Source organism: Equus quagga, chromosome 2 (assembly GCF_021613505.1).
Source record: "Equus quagga isolate Etosha38 chromosome 2, UCLA_HA_Equagga_1.0, whole genome shotgun sequence".
Classification (NCBI taxonomy): Eukaryota; Metazoa; Chordata; class Mammalia; order Perissodactyla; family Equidae; genus Equus; species Equus quagga.
In genome coordinates, this window is record NC_060268.1 from 64551096 (window position 1) to 64570967 (window position 19872).

Genomic DNA, 19872 nt, shown 5'->3' on the forward strand with positions numbered 1-19872 from the left:
AATTCATTACATTAATTTTTTTCCATTTCACCTTAGACCTGGTTTGGCATTTGGGAACCCCAATCTCATTCACTCCTCTCATCAAATATCTAAGTGTGGGCACCTTTTTTTAGGTACTAGAGATCTAAGAGGCAGCAAGATAGGCACATTTCTTGCCTTGGGAAGCTTACATCAGTTTTTTGATGCCACAAATACCGGGAGCTGTTGAGAACATAAGACACCTAATCCAGTTCAAGGAGGAAGAGGAAATTTCCAAGTACAACTATCTTTTACACTGAGACCTGAGAGTTAGTATAAGTTATCTGGAGAAGAACCTGGGGAAGAGAATTCATTTCAGATAGGAAAAATTAACACCCAAAGAGGACAAATGACTCCCAGTCCTGCAGTATAGTGGCAGAACAAAGACGAAAATCAAGGTTTGAATTCTTTGGCTCTCTAGCAGCAGACACTGCTACTTGTTCATGGCCTCTTTGGTGAGGACCCTAAATGTAGATTTATTGCCTTCCCTTCCTACCTAGCTCTAAACTGATTAAATGAAGCCTTGACAGCTAGCAGTTAGCATCCCTTACAGAAAACTAACAGCTTGAATCTCACCTTCACTTGAGTTGAGTTCCAATAACTACCACTTCTGCACTTTGTTAATTTTGAGCTCGGTGATTTCCTTAAAAAAAAAAATCAGTTTAACTAACAAAACTCACTGCTGTTCCTTGGGGCTGGGTTGGAGCGAGTTGGGGTGGGAGCCAGAATGGTCAGAAAATAAACCACACGTATTGCTGCTTCTGGAAGCTTTGTTCTTTAATGAGCCATGGAGTGATTTGTTCATCAAGCTGCTTTTGTGTAGCCGCACAGTGCATATTTTGAGTGATACAAACTGCACTTTATACAGATGATGTTTTGCTCTCCCCCTCCAAAAAAAAGACCCAAAAGGAAATTACAAAGTGCCTGCTGATTGCATCAGGAATGTAATCAGTTCTCTGGGTGAGATAAATCATCCTTCTTATAGAATTATTCTGTTAAACAGTAAAATGATATTTATATTTCACAGGATATGTCCTTTTACAATACATAGTCTTTTAAAAATTTACACTTGGCATACTTATAAATTACTTTAAATCCATTAAAATAATATAATACTAATCTGTAGTCCACACCTTTCCCCCAGTAAATACAATTAGTTGGTTCAAAAGGTGCAACTCTTATATGACCTAAGAGGGCTGATAAATAGGTATAAAGTATGGATGGACAGCAAGGTGATAGGCCCCTTGGCAGGCTTTTTGAAAACAATTTAAACCAAGAGACCAACAAGACCTAATAGATCCATGTCCACAATCATCATCTTGCTGTTACACTTTAACACCAAATCAAATGTGGAAGTGGTTCCAAAGAAAAGTGGTTAAAAGTATTTTAGAGGCATAGAAAGAAGATTCCCACAAGTACCAAGGAATTTTACTAGGAAGACTAGGAAGACTAGTACTGGGGGACAGTGCTGAGGAGTTGTCACAAAAATATGGGTAGACATACACATTTGTCAACACAGAATGATGCACGCCCCATGTCCACTTCTGCACCAAAGGAAAAAAAAGAGGAGAGAGAGAAGGAAAAGGAAAGGCCGTCTGGACTGTGTTTCTTTTCAAAATTAAAACTCACTTAGCTTTGAACACATCCTGAGAATACTTTCTTCTCTCTAGTTCACCAAAGTGCTCTGTAAGGTACACATTCCTTAGTTACAGTCAAAAAACCATGGCCCCCAGTTACTGAAGTGGGCCTGCAGAACCTTGCTGGACTTCCTTTTCAGCACGCTTCTGGGACTCTGTCTTTGACAGTGAAAACAACCCTATTGTGATGGGACACAGAAATCTCCACTAACCTCCCAGCAGGGTAAGAACTATAGCTGGTTTCCAAAGCATGAGAAGGTGGGGGCTCTGGGATCCCATCTCCTGATCTCATGCCCCTCTGTGTTTGCAAGGCTCATACTGGGAAGGCTGTATCTCCCTTTGTGTTTTCAGAAGCCGAGAGGGACAAAAAAATTAAAATGGTAGGAAGTACAAAGTGCATTATGAACTAAGCATGTCACCTCCCTATGCTGTTAAAGCAGTCTGTTTCACTTTGTGATATACAGTGTGAACCTAAAATTACACTTCTCTGCTTCCATTAAATTTTCCATGATAAGGGACACCTTGGCTTTAATGGGGGGAAGTGAAAATCCAGGCTTTGTTTGGGGCAAGGAATGTGTGATATGAACAGAATGTTCTGCATTTTGGAGTACAGGCACCACACGTGGGGCTGTCCCAGCGCTGCCATGCAGGGATTTCCTTGGAGGCATTTGAGATCAAAGAAAACAAGCAAAGGAGAAGCAACAAGAAACACAAACTTGACACATATTAAGGTTAAATATCTTAATCATAAGTGATTGTAATACAGCATTACTTTGTGGTGACATAACTTTAACCACAGAGAGGACCAGTTAAGCTCAGGTGGAAGGAGATACAGCACTTGGTTCTGACAGTTTTTAAGAGTTATGGCTTCATATCTTTATCAGGCCAACAATGACTGTTATCCTATGAGAACAGCAGCTTTCTTTCCTTCAAAGGGAGGGTCCCACACTTGCTTTCCATTCTTAAAATTGAGTGGATCTCTCCTCCTCACCACCTTCCATTCTGGCAGCTTGTTAAATGACCAGAAATCCACAAATCTAGCAACTGAAAAACAAATACTTTTTATTTAATTTTATCCAAATTCAGGTTTCAGATCCCTGAGAAAAATTAAAGTCTCTTAACATCCATCACCTAGTTCCTATAAGGTGACCTACATGACTGCCAAAAACTTAATTTGCAAAAAAGCAAACAACGATTTAGAAGAGAGAACATATGTCAAGATGTATTCTCCGCCATTCCTCTGAGCCAAAGAAAATTATTCAACAAGGGTAATTTCTTTTTTTGTATAGTATTTAACCAATGTTCTGGAGCAAGTGGAGAGTAGTAGTCAACGCCTAGCAGAAGACTACTCTCCCAAGAATACTGAAACAGACTGTGCAGCCTAGCATGGGGCCCTGCAGCACCAGCAATCCCACTTTGACACAACCATGCTGAGCGGCTGGACTTTCCTCTAGGAGAGTCTCTGAAATTCAGATTTTTAAAGGCTTTACATTTATTACTCCTGAGAACAGCATGAACAAGGTGGCAGATGTTTGCAGGATATAAAATCTAACATTTACTCACTAACCATCATCATTCTGGAGATTTAAAAAGATTCCTTTCCCTAACTCATTTCTGAACCCAAACCAGGGAGAGGTAAGACTCCTGCTACGTTTAGCTGCCACTCAGAATGATGTTCCAAGTCTGACCTCTGGGGCTCGACAATAACCACTGAGGCAGTGGCATGAGGTTCAGTGTTGTGTAACAGGAGAGATTCTGCCTTAACAAAAGTCTTAATATTTCCATAACTTTAAATCAAAGAAGTATGAAAAGGAAGAATAACCAAAATTCAGGTTACAGATGGTAAAGGCTCTTTTTTAGAACAGTGCATGTGGTAGTTAGACAAGATGCATTTAGTAACATTAAAAATAAACATCTTCACATACTTATCTCAATAAAGGGTATCATGTTTCATTTTCCATATATTATAAATAGCAAAAACAGGTTTCTAATCCCACAAATGCTAAGAAGCTTAAAATGCTATTCTAACTCAGGGGTATGGAGACACCCAGTGGTGAAAAAGGTGGTCTGACTTTTCCTCCAAATCAGGGAATGAGTGGCTCTCACCCACCCTGTCCAATAGCTCCTAATCTGTGGGAAGAGATTCCATGGGGAGGAGGGAAGCATAAGGTTAAAAAGAAATATGCCTACTATACATAAATATTTACAGTAAACTTCAGGAACCAGAATATTAACAAAAATAGCTTCAAGTAGTCCTCGATTTTTTTTTCATCTATTTAATACTGATAGTCTGAGGAGAAGATAAAAGTTAGATGCGTCATATTAAAAACTTTTCTCTTTTTATTTTTTGGCAGGTTTCTGTAACACTTATGCAATGTTGTGTGTGAATGTTTTGGGAGAAGTGATTAAATGGTCACATTATTTGTTTGAGTTCATGGTGAAAATCCACCAGCAGATAAACAGGTTCATATGTGATCTTCAGTTTAATTTATACCAAGAGAAAGGCCTGGATGGATTAGGATGAAACCCTCATGTTTAGGGATCACCATGTCTCTGGGACATTTAAAAAAATTTAGAGGAACCTGGTCCTAGGACCAGGGAAAAAGAGAAGAGTATGGCTACTGAAACTTCAGCCCATGCAATATATTTGGCAGGAACTAACCAGGAGTTAAACCAGCATTGATTATTATGACATTAAACATCATCAAAAAACAAAATATGTACTCTCTTCTTCATTGAGTAACCAGATGTCTGAGACATGCTCTGATGGCTTAAGGGAAACAACTGCTTTTTTACTTTCCCCAGAATATAATACGGAGTGTTTTTCAAAAATCTTAAAATAGAGGGCTTAGGCTTTTTGTTTATAAATCCTCGGAAAAAATTATATTCTACCTCAGTTCCTAACTATCCCCAAATAAACCCAAAGGCTTTTGCTTTCATGGTTAAGAAAGATTTACATGTTTTCTTCAAATGCCAGAAATCAGTGGGTCCTGCAGGCCCACAATGTCCCCCCTAGTTCAACATCCACCTCTAAGAAGGGAAAAGAGGATGGAGGAGAGGCGACTACAAAGACCTCCACAACTGACCCAGATCCCCAGGTCCTAGGTGGCTTTGTTTAGTGAAATCTCTAGTCAAATACAGCAGCCAAGGCACAGCTGGCGCCATCCCAAGCAGGCTTCAAAGAGGCCTGTCCACTTCTGCAGGAGGCCCAGGAATTCAGCACACATGGTCTTGGTTGTATGCTTGGGTAAGAGGCAGGACCACAATTAGGATGGACTACTGCGGATGAGGTGATGAGAAGACGCCCCAAAGACGAGATGTGTTTACCACTCTGTAGCCATGCAGGGACACACACCTGCTAGTTCAGACCATAAACTCATTATTTCCAAAGAGAGCTAGCTGTTGGGTGGAACTGCAGTCTGGGTCCACAGTTCTCCTGCGGCCAGACACGACTGTCCCCTCTGAGGTCTCTTTGGTTTTCTGAGGTGAGTTTTTCACATTCTTTAATTTTTGTTTGCCCTTTTCAGGGTTGAAGGTTCCTCTGCTGATGAATTGAGGCCTGTCTTCCAGGGATTTGGTCTGGCCCAACAGCCCTTCCATTCCTGGGGCCTCACCAGCTGAGGCAGCTCGGTAGAATGGAGATTTGGAATAAATTTGAAATCGTTTTCTGGTCCCATGGGAGGATGCAGTGTTAGACGAACATAAAGAAGAGACTGAAGAGTCCACTGAATCCAAAGAGTCCTGCTGCTTTTTTAGCTGTTTTCGCAACTTGCCTGAAGGTTCAGACTTGCCCGCTGCCTTCAGAGAACTAAGGGCTAAGCTTCTCTCTAATGCAAAAAAGAGACCAAAGCTGTAAATGACAGTTCTCTCTAAAGGAAATCATCATATAAGAATTGGTCTCACTGTTCACACATGAAACTGGGTGGGCTAAGACCTGGAGGGTCCAGGCTGACCTTTGTGCACAGTCACGACTCGAGAAGAGTTCATCATCTATTTTTACATATATTATTTCAGGATCAAGCCCAAGGAAGTCTAGAGATTGACTACGCCATTCGGAAAGGCCTATAACTGTCACTATCATTTAAAAAACTGCCAATATATATAGTTAGTTCCATGTCTCCCTGAGACATGTCAGGTAGTTAAATACCCCCCGCTTTGGTACAGTCCCATCTCACAGCAGGGCACAACTCCTGTTACCCCACCCTTAGAAAATGGACCATAGGTCAGTAAGACAACGTGTGTTGTGATTATTCGCTTTTTCTCTGTGGTAAATATAAGAGAAAACATTAAATTATACCAAAAAACTACACTACATTGAAGCCTTAGTCTGATGAACAATTTATATGGAACCTTCACAAAGATCAGTATATTTCAACTCCTTAGGACTTTGTCACCTTTTCGTGTAAGGTCAAGGCATTCTTGAAAGGGACTTTGTCTTAGCTTGGGAGTCCTTATTCCTCTTTTGCAAAACAAATCTGGAGTCTTTGGTCAAACATTTTCATTTACCTGATTTTTCAGAAATGGCACCTTCAGACTCAATATTCAAATTTTCTGAGCTATCGGCAGTTCCAATAGAGGCCTCAGACTCAAGGGTTTCATCATCAGAGGCACGTGGTTCCAGTACAAGCATCTCAAATGTTAGCTCCTCTCTGTAAGATACAACCAAGAAATCCATTAGCATTTGATAAGAAGTGGAAGGAAGACTACAAGAAAACAGACCTCCCATGAAAGTCAGAAATTTAAGAAGCAAAAACAGTCATATTTCTTACTCTTCTCACCAGGGTGGTGATAAGGACCTGTAAGCCACAGCAATGGTGAAGGTTAAAGACAGCAAAGCCTAGGACCCACAACAGGGCTAAGGGTGAGGTGGGTAAAGATGCTGCAGCCGTAGGATCTTTTGGTAAAATGAACTCTGGGCTGATAATCAGGAGATCAGGGTTCTAAACTCTAAACTCATTCATAAAGCATCAGGAAATTACTTTCCTCTCTCTGGACCTCAGCTTCTTAAGCCACAAAACAAAGAGATTAAACTAGATAATCTCTAAGATTCCCTCCAGCTCTTAACTATTTTCCATGAAACTTTACCAACTGGCTACAGACTATACATTCTACCTTGATCACAGAGAGACCTCTAGATGAAGTAAAACATTGCTTGATCTTTTCTGTCCTTTGAAGCTTATGCCATCTCCACGGATAGTATTCTCTACTCCTCTTATCAATCACCCAACTACCTCTCAGTCATGCCTCCTCCCACATTCCCTGAAGTCTTTGGTCCTTGCTCCTAATCTTGCTTTCTCACTATTGCCGGACATCACCCCAATCTATTTAAATCAGTATCTTTGTAAAATCTGACGTCAGTACCCTAACACCAAACTTCCTTTATGTCTGCAACTTCTAATAACCTTTCTTCCACCTTATCCAGGTAACTTCCTCCAATGGGCAGATCCTAGAGTTTGTCATCACCTGAAAATATACTAGCTGTGAACCCAAAACTCCACTCTGTCCACAACCTCCTTATCCTTCCAATTCTTACTCCCTTTTTCATCAAGTCTCCTCCCTTTCAGAGCCATCTTAGCTTCACTTCCACTCTACCTAACTTGAACTAGTCATCCTTCAATACCTCCAATACTTAGCCTGAGATTCATGGACAATCTTTTCAAGGATAGTCTCACCAGCAACTCATTGCTGCAATTACAATTGTCATAAGCCATGTGCATTCACACCTCTGAGACTATACACATACTTTTTCCTTTCTTTGGAAAGACTTTCTCCCTCCTAGCAAATTCTTGTTCATCCTTCAATACCTGCAATACCATCTTCATCAAAGCTGAGTCAGGGCCTCTTTTCAGATCATTCTTATATCAAATAGCTAGGCCCTGGTCAATGTACACCACTTTTGCCTTACCATGTTTTGCACAGCTGAGCCCCAGATGCTTTTTTAGCTTGCCTAAGTTCTAGAATCAATCCTGACAGGCAAAAAGTACTTTAAGATTCATATTCCCTCATGCATCAAGCTCTCAGACCTGGGATCCTGGAACTCAGGAACAAAAATCCCCTTAAAATTTAAGAGTCATCATTGTCAACTAGAACTAGTAAAAAGTACCTTTAAGGAGAACCCATGGGATATTCACAGTATCCCAAGATGTAGTTGTAACCCACCCCTGCTCCAGTGATGGTGGACATCACAGAGCTGCTTATTTGTTTCTCTCCTAAATTGCAACCAATTTCCCTACCCAGTATCCTAACATCCTCTAGAGTTGTCTTACCCTGACCATCTAGTTGCTGGCCCCACGGCTATACTGATCATCAGACAATAACTTTCCTTCATGGAGTTTTGAATAATGCCTCTTCTTAAAAGGGACTTTGTCTTAGCCTGGGAATCCTTATTACCCCCCTGCCTTTTTTTTTTTTTTTGCTGAGGAAGATTCACCTTGAGCTAACATCTGTTGTTAATCTTCCTCTTTTCGCTTGAGGACAATTTGCCCTGAGCTAACATCTGTGCCAATCTTCCTCTATTTTGTATGTGGGTCGGTGCCACAGCACAGCCACCAACGAGTGGTGTAGGTCCGTGCCCGGGAACTGAACCCAGGCTGCTGAAGGGGAGTGTGCCAAACTTAACCACTAGACCATGGTGACAGCCCCGCTTATTCCCATTTTTAAGACACATCTGTTCATTGAGGCTGGTCTCTGAGCTGTTAGGCATCTTGACTAAGACTGACACACCCGTCCCAGTCAGCCTCCCCAGAACCGTCACTGTAGCAGCTTTAAGTCTTCCTGCTCGTGGAGCTTCCTTCCCTGAGATGACAACTTTCACACTGTTACCTGAGTATAGGCAATGTGTCTTCTGTCATCTTTACATCCCCTGTATCATCGGATAGTGCTTGACATATAGGAGATATTTAATAAATAAGGAAAAATAAAGAAAGGCTAGAAGGGAGGAAGTGAAAGCAGATAATAACCAACTGCTCCCTTTCCTCCCGGAAACTCACTTCTCTTTCTGTAGGTTCTCAATCTGCTCAGTCAGTACTCTCTCTTCCTGCTGCATAGCCGCTTGCTGCTGCTCTGTGATGTCAGTCTCCAAGACTGCCTCACTAGTCAAGGTCTCTTCTGGGACATCAGACATGGAGGGCAATCGGACTACAACAGGAGAGGATGGACTTGGATAGTTTCCTCGATGAAGACGCCCCTTTCCCTGCAAAGAAAAATACACATTAGACAGTAAATTGAGTGACTGTATTGGTTTTACATGGCCCATTTAGAATAACAAGTGTACTTCCATCACAACAGGTGAATGGTAGGAATAAATGGAAACATTCTGTGAGGCCTAAGATATTTATTGACATACCATCCATCAAACACATTTAGGTTGAGTATATCTTGTAAGAGCACTGGAAAATGGATACTTTGGTGGGTAGGAGCGTAAGAACACATTTTGTACTGAGATGAGATTCTTCTTTTAATCAAAGCTGCATCCATGCCAAACTAAATATCTGTACATGGCTATTTTAATTTAAATTAATTGAAATTAAACAGAAGTAAAAATTTAGTTCTGCATTCACACTAGCTATACTTCTGGTGCTCAATAACCACAGGTGGTTAGCGGCTACCATATTGAACAGTACAGATATAGAACATTTCCATCACTGCAGAAAGTTCTGATGGACAACACTGCTCTATAACTTTAACCTTGGAATGCACAATCTCTCTAGGAAAACTATAGAAACATGTCCTGAAACTCAGTTTTACTAAAAATAAAAATGTCATTTATATACTGCATGGTGCTAGTGAGAGAGATTCTCTGAGAATAACTCAAGAAGCTTCCTTCTTGAGATCAGATGGGGAGAAAAATCTCATTGCTTTTAAATTGGTTACCTTATATATGACTCTAGCTTGTGATAATGGCAGACTAGGGATTTCAGATAAAACTTCCTGCTGAGAACAACTGGACCAAACATAAATCACCCAACATATTCTTGAAGGCACTGGAGAGCTAACAAGGTAGACTAAGGAGAGGCTAGCCTAGCATTTAGGGCTAATCTAAATTTAAGAAGAGGTGGCTGAGAGTCTGAGCAAAGCTTTTGACAGACTATAGCAGGGGCCAGCAAACTATGGCCAGTGAGCCAAATCTGGCTTTGTGCCTGATTTTGTAAATAAAGTTTTACTGAAATAACATTCATGCTCATTAATTCACACATTGTTTATGGCTCTTCTGGAGAACAATGGCACCATTAATTGTTGCAATAGAGACTGTATGGTCCACAAAGCTTAAAAGATTTACTCTCTGGTCCATTACAGAACAAGTTTGCCAATCCCTGGGGCAGAGAATAAAAGTTGGAGCCCAGACCCACACAAGGGTGTGGGCTACTGCCTGGCAAAATCTCCATGCCTGATGTTGGGGTCCCCAAGGTTTGCATCTTAGATATAACGGTAAACTGAAATTATAATAGTCCTTGTAGACACTGCAGCCTATCTTCAAGTCATTTGAATGGCCCAGAAAATTATAATCCCTAAAAGTGGATTAAAGTAATCCCAGATTGCTAGTGTCCTAGGACCTGGCAGAAAAAAATGAAAACAGTCTTTGGAGGAAAGTAATATCATCTCAGGCCTCAAATTATTTTTACAAATAATTTTTCAAATACTATGTATGACACACAATCAAAGCTAACCAGGCACAAAAGGAGACCAAACAATGTAAATGAAAATCAGTAAAAACAACAGAAAACAGAAACCCTCAATGCCTCCAGATATTGTGGCTATCAGACTTAAATTAATCATGCTGAAGGAGACAGAAAGACATAGTTGAATTAGTGGACCAAAGTTACATCAGAAGAAAATATAAAAAATCAAGAAGAAAAAACAAAACAAAATAAAAACTTTTTTGGAAAAAATTCAGAAAAGAACGTGAAAGACAAAGACATAACAAAAAGATCTACCATGTGTAAAAGAATACCAGGAGAGGAGAGAGACCCTGTAGAAGATATATTGAAGAGATAATGGTAGAGTATTTTTCAAAACCAATTAAAGATATTAACCTAATGACTAAAGAAAGCCTTCAACCTCTAAGAAAAACAAATAAAAAGAAGTTCATACCTAGACACACTGCTAAAAATTAAAGGCAAGAGAAAATCTTAAAAGCAGTCAGAAAAAAAATGTATCTGCAACAAAGAAGCAACTACTAGATTCAAAGTTTACTTTTCAACAGAAACAATGAAAGGCAGAAAACAACAGATGGTATTTTCAAAGTGATGAAAGGAAAAAGTAACTGCCAACCTAGAATTCTATACATAGCAAAAACTACCTTCAAGAATGAAGTTGAAATAAACACATTTTCAGACAGACCAAGACAGAGAAATCTGTCACCAGTAGACCTACTCTAAAGAAATACTAAAGGGCAGATAGAAAATGACCCAAGAAGAAAAGTTAGGGAGGAAGAAGTGAATGCCAATGAAAATGGTAAATACGTGATTAAGTCTAAATGAATATTGACTGCGTAAAACATAAGAACAACATGTTGGATTGAAAATATACAGGTGGTTAAAAACACAACAACAATAGCAACTATATCATATAACAACTAAAGCATATTAAAGTCCTTGCATTATCTGGTGAAAAGATAAAAGTACTAATTAACAGACTTTGATAGGTCTTAGATTTATGTTGCAATCTGTAAGTTAACTGCTAAAAGAAAAAGAGTGTAAAACTTGTAAACTAACAAAAGAAAAAATGGAATAATAAAAAGTAGTCAAAAGAAAAAGGCAAAAAGAACAAAAAAAAGGGCAAGAAACAAAAGAAAAGGAACATATTTCAGGTAGGAAAAATAAAAAGCACATAATAAAACAGATTTAAATTAAAAAAACAGAACTACACAGCGATTACATTAAATGTAAATAGATTAAGACATACCATGTCTAACCAAAAGAAAACTGGTATAGCTATATTAATTCTAGACAAAGTAAACTTTAAGGTAAAAAGTGTGACCTTTGATAAACAGAGATATTAGACAATGATAAAAGTTCAAATTATGAAGAAGATATAACATTTCCAAATTTGTAAGTATCTAAGAAATGGCTTCCGAAGACTTAAAGTAAAATATTGACAGAAATACTCAAAGAAATACACAAAGCTATAATCAGCAAACAAGTGTGTACACACAAATTAGTAAAGCTATCAAACTGAACTTAATAAACAAGTGATATAATAGACATATATAGATTTCAGTATTTAACAACTACAGAACACTCGTTCTTGTAAAGCACATACAGCAAGACAATAAATTTTAAAGGGCTGAAATAATTTATCTGACTGGTAAAGTAATTTAAAGTAAGTTTTCTGATAGGGCGATAACAAAGAGAAAACTAAAAATCCCTGTATATTCAGCAATTAAGAAATAGATTCTAAAACACCCATGGCCAAAAGAAAAATCACAACAGAAATTAGAAAATACTTTGAATTAAACAACAATATCAAAATCTGTGGGATACAGTTTAACTCTGCCTACCTTAAAGTAATAGCCTTATATGTACATATTAGGGGAAAAAACAGGTTAAAAATTAAAGAGTTATCTCTATTTCAACTATTTCAGGAAGGTAAAGAACAACAAAACAAACCCAAGGAGAGAAAAAGAAATAAAGACAAGAGTAAATAAACTTTAAAAAAAGAGGACCGAGGCTGGCCTGGTGGTGTAGTGGTTGGGTTCGTGCGCTCCACTTCAGCAGCTCAGCATTTGTGGGTGCGGATCCCAGGCAGGGACCTGGCAACACTCATTGGGCCACGCTATGGTGGCATCCCACATAAAATAGAGGAAGATTAGCACAGATGTTAGCTCAGCAACAGTCTTCCTCAAGCATAAAGAGGAAGAGTGGCAACAGATGTTAGCTCAGGGCCATTCTCCCTCACACACACACACAAAAAAGAGGACCAAAGACAAAATGTAGCTCTTTGAAAAGACTAATAAAAGATTTAAAACCCTGGCAAATTGATGAAGATAAAAAGAGAATTCACAAATAACCAAAGGCAGGAATGAAAAACAGAACATCACCACAAATCTTATAAACATGAAAAGGAGAAGAGGCCACTATGAACAACTTTATGTCAATAAATCTGAATTTTTATGCAAAGTGGAGAAATTTCTACAAAAATCCAAGTAATTAATAGTGTCAAAGAAGAAACAAAAAATGTGAATAATCTCATAAATTGACTCTATAAATGAAACCTTTTGAGAGAGAAAACCCTAGGCCTAGATGACTTCATTAGCAAACAAGCAGAAGAAATAACACACAAATTCTTCCACAGAATTTTGAAAAAGGCCTATTCCCCAACTCATTTTCAGAGGCTAGCATAACCTTGGTATCAAAACATAACAAGGATATTAAAAGGACTATTATCGGACAATTTTACTCATAACATAGGTACAAAAATTCTAAACAATATATTATAAACTGAATCACGAAATATATAAGAAGGATATTACCTCATGACTAAGTTGGATTGATTGCAGTAGTATAATGATGGTTTAACTTTCTAAATTCCCTTGGTGTAATATGTCATATCAATAAAATTAAAAAGTCTCATGAATACCTCAATACATGCAGGAAAGGCATTTCATAAAATTCAGTATTAAATCACAATAACAATTCTTAGAAAACCAGAAATAGAAGGGAACAAACTTAATCTCATAAAGCATCTACAAAAATTTCACAACAAACATCATACTTAGTGATAAAAGTTGAAAGCTTCCCCTTGGAGGTTGGGAACATGCCAAGAATGATCCCTATCCCCCTTTCCTTTCAACACTATACTGAAGGCTCTACCAACATAAGAAAAAGAAATAAAAGGCATAAGGACTATAAAAGAACAAATTAAACTATTGTTATTCATGAACAATATGACTATAGAAGTAGGAAATCCAAAAGAATCCACAGAAAAATTATTAGAGTGAGTTCAGCAAGGTTGCTAGACATAAGGTGAAAAATACCAAAATCAACTGTACTTTTACTTAACAAGCAACAAATAGAATACAAAAATCTTTAAATAACATTCATAATTGTATTAAAAATATTCAAATTCTAGTAATAATCTAAACCAAAGATGTGCAAGATCGCTACACACAAAACTTATAAAACACTTTTGAGAGGAATTAATGATCTAAGTGAACAGAGAGATACATATCATGTTTACAGATGGGAACAATTAAAATTGTAAAAATGTCAATTCTCCCTAAAGTGCATTACCTATAAATTCAAAGCAGTCTCAATAAAAATCACAAGAGAATTTTTGTGAGGCTGATTCTATAATTTCTACGGCAGTGTAAAGAGCCAAGAAGAATCAAAATACTGTCGAAGAAGAAGATAGGATGACTTTTCTAGCAGATATTTTCGGAAAGCTATAGTAATTAAAATAGTGGTGTTGGTACAAAGATAGTCAAAGTAGAGGGCCTAGAAACAGATCCATGCATACTCCTGATTTATAACAAAAGGGGAACTTCAGGGCAGTATGGAAAGGATGCTTTTTAATAAATGGTGCTGGGAAAACTGAATGATCCATGTGTAAATATAAAAACCACTCCCTACATTATACCACATACAAAAATTGTCTCTAGGTTAATATAAAGGCAAAACAATAAAACTTTTATAAGATAATAAAGCTTATCTTCATAACCTCAGGTGGTAAAAAAGTTCTTCAACATGACCCAAAAAGTGCTAGCTTAAAGGAAAAGACTGATAAATTAGACTACATTAAAATTAAGAACCTCTGTTTATCAAAAGACAGCTTTAGGGGTGGAAGAAGACATTTTCAACAGAAGTAACCAATAAACGGCTTGCATCCAGAATTCATAAAGAAATACTACAGATCAGAAAAAGACAGACAACTCCATTAGAAAAATGGGCAAGAGCTTTGAAAGGGTTCTTCACAAAAGAGGATATCCAAATGACCAAGACACTATGAAAAGGTGCTTAAATACATTACTGTCACAGCACAAAAATACAAATTAAAACCACAATGACACTCTCATTAGAACAGCTAAAATTAAGGAGTCTGGCAATTTAATTGCTGGGGAGGAGGTGCAGCAATTGGGAACTCATTCACTGCTGGAATAGTACAACAATTTTGTGGAAAAATTTGGCATTATGTACTAAAGTTGAAGATACATGTATGCTGTGAGCCAGTAATTTCAGTCCTATATGCCACTAATAAAAATAAATGCATGTGTCCACCAAAAATACTGTATCAGTATGTTCACAGCAGCATTATTCATAGTTTTCCAAACACAAGCCAAATGTCATCAATACTAGAATGGATAAACTGTGGGAGACACATACACTGGAATACAATACAGTAACAAAAATGAGCTACAACTAAACACAACAATATGGGTAAGTCTTACATAAGGTTGAGTGAAATAAGTCAGATATAAAATAATACATGTTATATGATTCCATTTACATAGGGTTTAATAACAGGCAAAACAAAACTATAGTGCTCAGGGATACATACTTTAGTGGGAAAACAACAAAGAAAACAGGGTAAGTGATTAACATAAAACTCAGGTTACTGCTTACCTTTGTGGGGAGAGAAAGGATTGTGATGGGAAAGAGAAAGAGGAGTGTTTCTGGAGTGCTGGCAATGTTCTCTTTCTTGACCTGAGGGTGGTATGAGGATGTTTACTTTATAATTCATTAAGATGTATATGTATGTTTCTGTGCTCTTCCATATGTGTTGTATTTCACAATAAAAAAGATATTTTAAGAGCTCCTTTTCAAAGTTAGCTATTTATGCAATAGACTAATATTTTCTGAATAGCATGGGACAATAAACTGACAGATTTCTGAGTTGATCTTGGGAAAAAAGAAGGAAGATATGCTGTCTCAGAAATAGAAACTGCTGATCTAGCCCAGGTGGTGAGGGGAAAGTAGAGGACAGTTCTAAGGGCATTCAGGCTCTTTTAAACTCGTGCTTTCTAAAACACGCAACAGTATGAAAATCAGGAGGATTACAAGATTGCTATTCACCTTTAGTTCTGAGATCAAAAAGTAAAAAATATATTAAGAAAAATATTCTAAGAAAAAGGCCCTCAAAACAGAAGATCAGTCAGCAAATTTAACAAAGCATGACTCAGAGAAGATGGCGCTGTGGAATGGAGGCAGAGAACAGGGTTTGGAGTTACTATCAACATAGTGTTAAAGTCCATATTGACCAGTGAGAATTACACTATAAATTCCAGGACATCTTCCCATTCCATTTAATTTTGATTATTTCAATGAAGCCAAATAAATACGTAGAAAAATGTGATATAAAAGCCTCAGGGAGCTGGAAAAATCGAGCTTATCCCTAGTATAGACTCCGTAGTATTCAGTAAGAGTTGTCTTTGTTTAGCGTTCATACTAAACTGCCTGAGTACTGTATCACGGGTTAGCTAAGAATCACTTAAAATAGCTGAAGAAAATCAAATAAGCTCTACAGGTCTGTCTCTTTGAAGACAGCATCAAACCAAGATGAAGGAAAAGCTGAAACCTCTACAGCCCAGAGTTCTCTTACAAGGTCAAAGAAAGAAATTCTTAAAGTTGATTACATAGAGGTTTTAGAAGCATGGGAAAATGCTATTGTCTTTCTCCTATTTTATTATAGGGGCTTCTTCTTATTAATTAGGGAAAATTAGACTTTGTGACAAGAGTTATAAATATTTTCTTATGGTGTATCATCTTTGTTTTGCCTTGCTTATGGTCATTCTTATCATGTAGCAATACTTGATACCAGTGCTGATGAACCTATCCACTTTTCTTTTAATGGCTTTATATAATAGAAAAGCCTACTCTACTCCAAGAGAAGTATATGGCAGTATACTTTTCTATCATAATAGGAATTTTGTTGGTTTTGATTGATCACACACTTTATGAACAATTTGTACCCAATTCTTAATTTAAGTATTGTAAAACCTGTAAAGCCATATTGTCATCCTTTCTGAATAGTTATTCCAGTGACTTTCCAGCTTAATCTTTAGAGACAAATTATTCCTAAAATCAGGATATCAACTGCAATTATCTTCAAGTGTTTTAAGTGTTAGGTCTAAAATCCTACTAATCCATGATTTGATATCACGCACAATATTCAAATTTCCAATCCCTCACAGGATATTAACAAAGTTACTAGGAAAAGCTGGACTACTGCTACTAAAGACGTCACAGATAAAACACCATTCTGACACAGAGCCAAGACCAGGGAGCAATTTAACACATTATCAAGCTTACAGAGAGTTAACAATTTTCAGTATGTACAGAAAAATAAACTAGCACTTGATTTCACCCTTTCAAAATGGGAAGAAATAGGATTCCTTTCTTCCTAAAAAACATGTTCTTAACTGAACTCATAGAAACAGAGAGTAGACTGGTGGTTGCCAGGGGCTGGGGAAAATGGGTGATAGTGTTCAAACGGTAAAAATTTCCAGTTATAAGGTAAATAAAGTCTAGGGATATAATGTATAGCATGCAAAAGTAGATAACAATATTGTATTGTATACTTGAAAGTTGCTAAGAGAGTAGATCTTAAATGTTCTCACCACCAAAAAAAGAAGATACCTATGTGAGGTGACGGATGTGTTAACTAACCTTTTTGTGGTAATCATTTCACCACTTGATGATATATACATATATCAAATCATCACACTGTACACCTTAAACTTACACAATTTAATATCTAAATAAAACAGAGGAAAAAGAAAAAAAGTTTTTAGAGCTCTAAAAAGGTCACATTTACAACACAGTGACTAAAAAAAGTTCTTCTAGATTATTCAAGGATTGTAATACAGGGACCACTGACTTGATAAATGATATTAATTTAATCACACAGCTTTCGTTTCTCTGTTTTTGAAGTGTTTTTAGTTTCTTGGTTAGCCACTTTAGTCTGTTTTCCTTTTGCTCCCTTTCCCTTGCTTTTTCCCCCTAAAGATTTATCCTTTTCTGTCACCTTTTATGGCTTGGTTTTAACTTTTGTAGGAAAAGGTCTAGCTGACAGCTTTGTTGATTTCTTCTTGGGTTCTTCCATAGCTGCCCTCTCAGCTGAACTGAACCTCTTGGGCACTGTGGCAGTGTGAAGGTGAAGAGGTGGGATGCTGGAGCGCCTACAGGATGCAGGGCAGTGAGCGGCTCTGCAAAGCTAGTGTCTGAGCCATACTTGGGTACTTTAATTTTGTATTTTTCACAGCCTTTGATTCATTGGATCAATGTTTTAATTTTTCTTGTCTTTTCCCTACATGGCTATTCGTTTTTCCTTCACCATTTACTGCATAATATACCTTTGAAATGCTACTCACTTTGTTCTATAAGCCTTTTTCTTTTTTTAAGGATTTTCCTAGTTTTTCTTCTTCTTTATTTTCTTCTTATTAATTTTAGTATCAACTTATCAAGGTCTCCCCCCAAATATTATTTTGCTTTTTTTAATTGAGATTGTATTTTTAGGTAAAGGCTTACAAAACTGTTTCCAAAACTCTTTTCCAATTCCAAGTCTATGAGAATTTGTCTTTTGCCAATGTTCTAGCTCAAGACCCCTGAAAACCTGATAAAGGCAGCACATAAATGATGTTACTAGACAACATTGTCTCTGGCAAAAATTACCCAGATTGGTAAAAACTGCATCTGGAGAAAAAGGAATGATAAATTATAAATATCTGGTAGGAAGCCATATATTTGGACTTCCCTGAGTGTGGAGGAGTCTGTTCCAATTAGACATATGCCTTGCAGGCTCCCCAGAAACTACGTCTGGGGAATTTTATGAACAATACTGACTCCTGTGGAGGCATGAAACTTCTAAGGCAGAAGGGATCTGTACTCACTGGTTGTGGATCTCTTTTTCCTTGCAATTGAGCTGTGACTTGGGAGGCTAAAGATAACTAACTCCCTGATGGCTATGTGGCAGCATGGGCTGCTACAAGGAGTCTGGCAGAAGAGTAAGAACTTATCCTACTTGCTGGCATGTTGTGCTTCCTGTCCCATATCTTTCTAAGTGATTCTGATGCCAAGTGTAGCCCATGGTAGTCTTATAAGTCTGAAAGTTTAGTTGAGTCTAATAACATATCCTCTCTCCATCCTGTTGGCAGTAGAACAATAAAAGAATAGAGGAATTTGGGAAGAACTTACACCTTTATAAAATTTAGTCTTCCTTTCCAAATGTATTTGTTCAAGTCTTCTTTTGTAATTCTTGGAGTTTTAAGGCTTTCTTTGTACAAATCTTCCACATTTCTTTAAGTTTACTGCTTGGTATTTTGTGTTGCTGTTTTCATTGTGTGCTAACGCAAATGGGCATTTTTCTTCCATTATATCATCCAATTGGTTGTATATATATATCAAAGTTATTAACTATTAATTACACCCAGACAGCCTACTGAATTCTTTTATAATCTGTAATTGTTTAATTGATTTTCTTGAGTTTTGCATATATACAACCATAATGGAAATAGTGATAATTTTACCTCTTCTTTTCCATTTTATACCTCTGATTCCTTTTTATTATCTAATTGCATCAGCTAGTACCTCCAGATCAATGTCAAATAATAATGGGGATAAAGGACATCCTTACCTTTTCATGATTTTAATCAGAACACTTCCAATGTTTCCCCATTAGCAAGATGCTGGCTTTTGAGTTGAGACAGATATACTTTATCATGCTAAGGAATTATAGATATATTCCTATTTTAATAAGAATTCTTAAAAATAATACTTATGTAATTATATCAAATGCCTTTTAAATATCAATGAGGATGTGATTTTTTCCCCCAAAGATCAATTAACATGGTGAATTATCTTAACAGATCTCTAATATGGAATCATGCTTTCATTCCTAGGTTAAATCTCACTTGGTCAAGGTTTATGTTTATGGCCTATGCTTGCTAATATTTTAACTTTGGATTTTTGGATTAATATTCATAGATGAGGCAGTTCTGAATTTATATATCAAGTGTTTTATTGACATATGTGTATGTGTGTGTGTGTATATCTCCCTCTCTCAATGTATCAAGTGCTGTTCTTATGGCTTTAGAAATATTAACTCATATAATCCTGTGAGTTGGGTACTATTAACTGCAATTTATAGATGAGAAAACAGAGACATGGAGATTAAATGACTTGCTCACGTCACAATAGCTAGTAAACGGGTGCTTGGATTTGAACGCAAAAGTCTAGTCCAGAGGCCATCCTGTACTCTGCTGCCTTTAATACTTTTGTGTGCA

General features: G+C 37.3%; 1 protein-coding gene across 7 annotated transcripts in view; it reads right to left on the minus strand.

The window, feature by feature from the left end:
* Positions 1 to 774: 774 nt before the first annotated feature.
* LOC124233768 (unconventional myosin-IXa) overlaps positions 775 to 19872 on the minus strand; it is a 289503-nt gene continuing 270405 nt past the window's right edge. For all 7 annotated transcript variants that reach the window (XM_046650967.1, XM_046651007.1, XM_046650998.1 and 4 more), the window contains 3 exons: positions 8645 to 8847; positions 6162 to 6304; positions 775 to 5482 (listed from right to left, as the gene is read on the minus strand). In XM_046650967.1, the coding sequence (XP_046506923.1) occupies positions 5019 to 5482; positions 6162 to 6304; positions 8645 to 8847 (810 nt within the window). In that variant the 3' untranslated portion in view covers positions 775 to 5018. The remainder of the gene's footprint in view (positions 5483 to 6161; positions 6305 to 8644; positions 8848 to 19872) is intronic.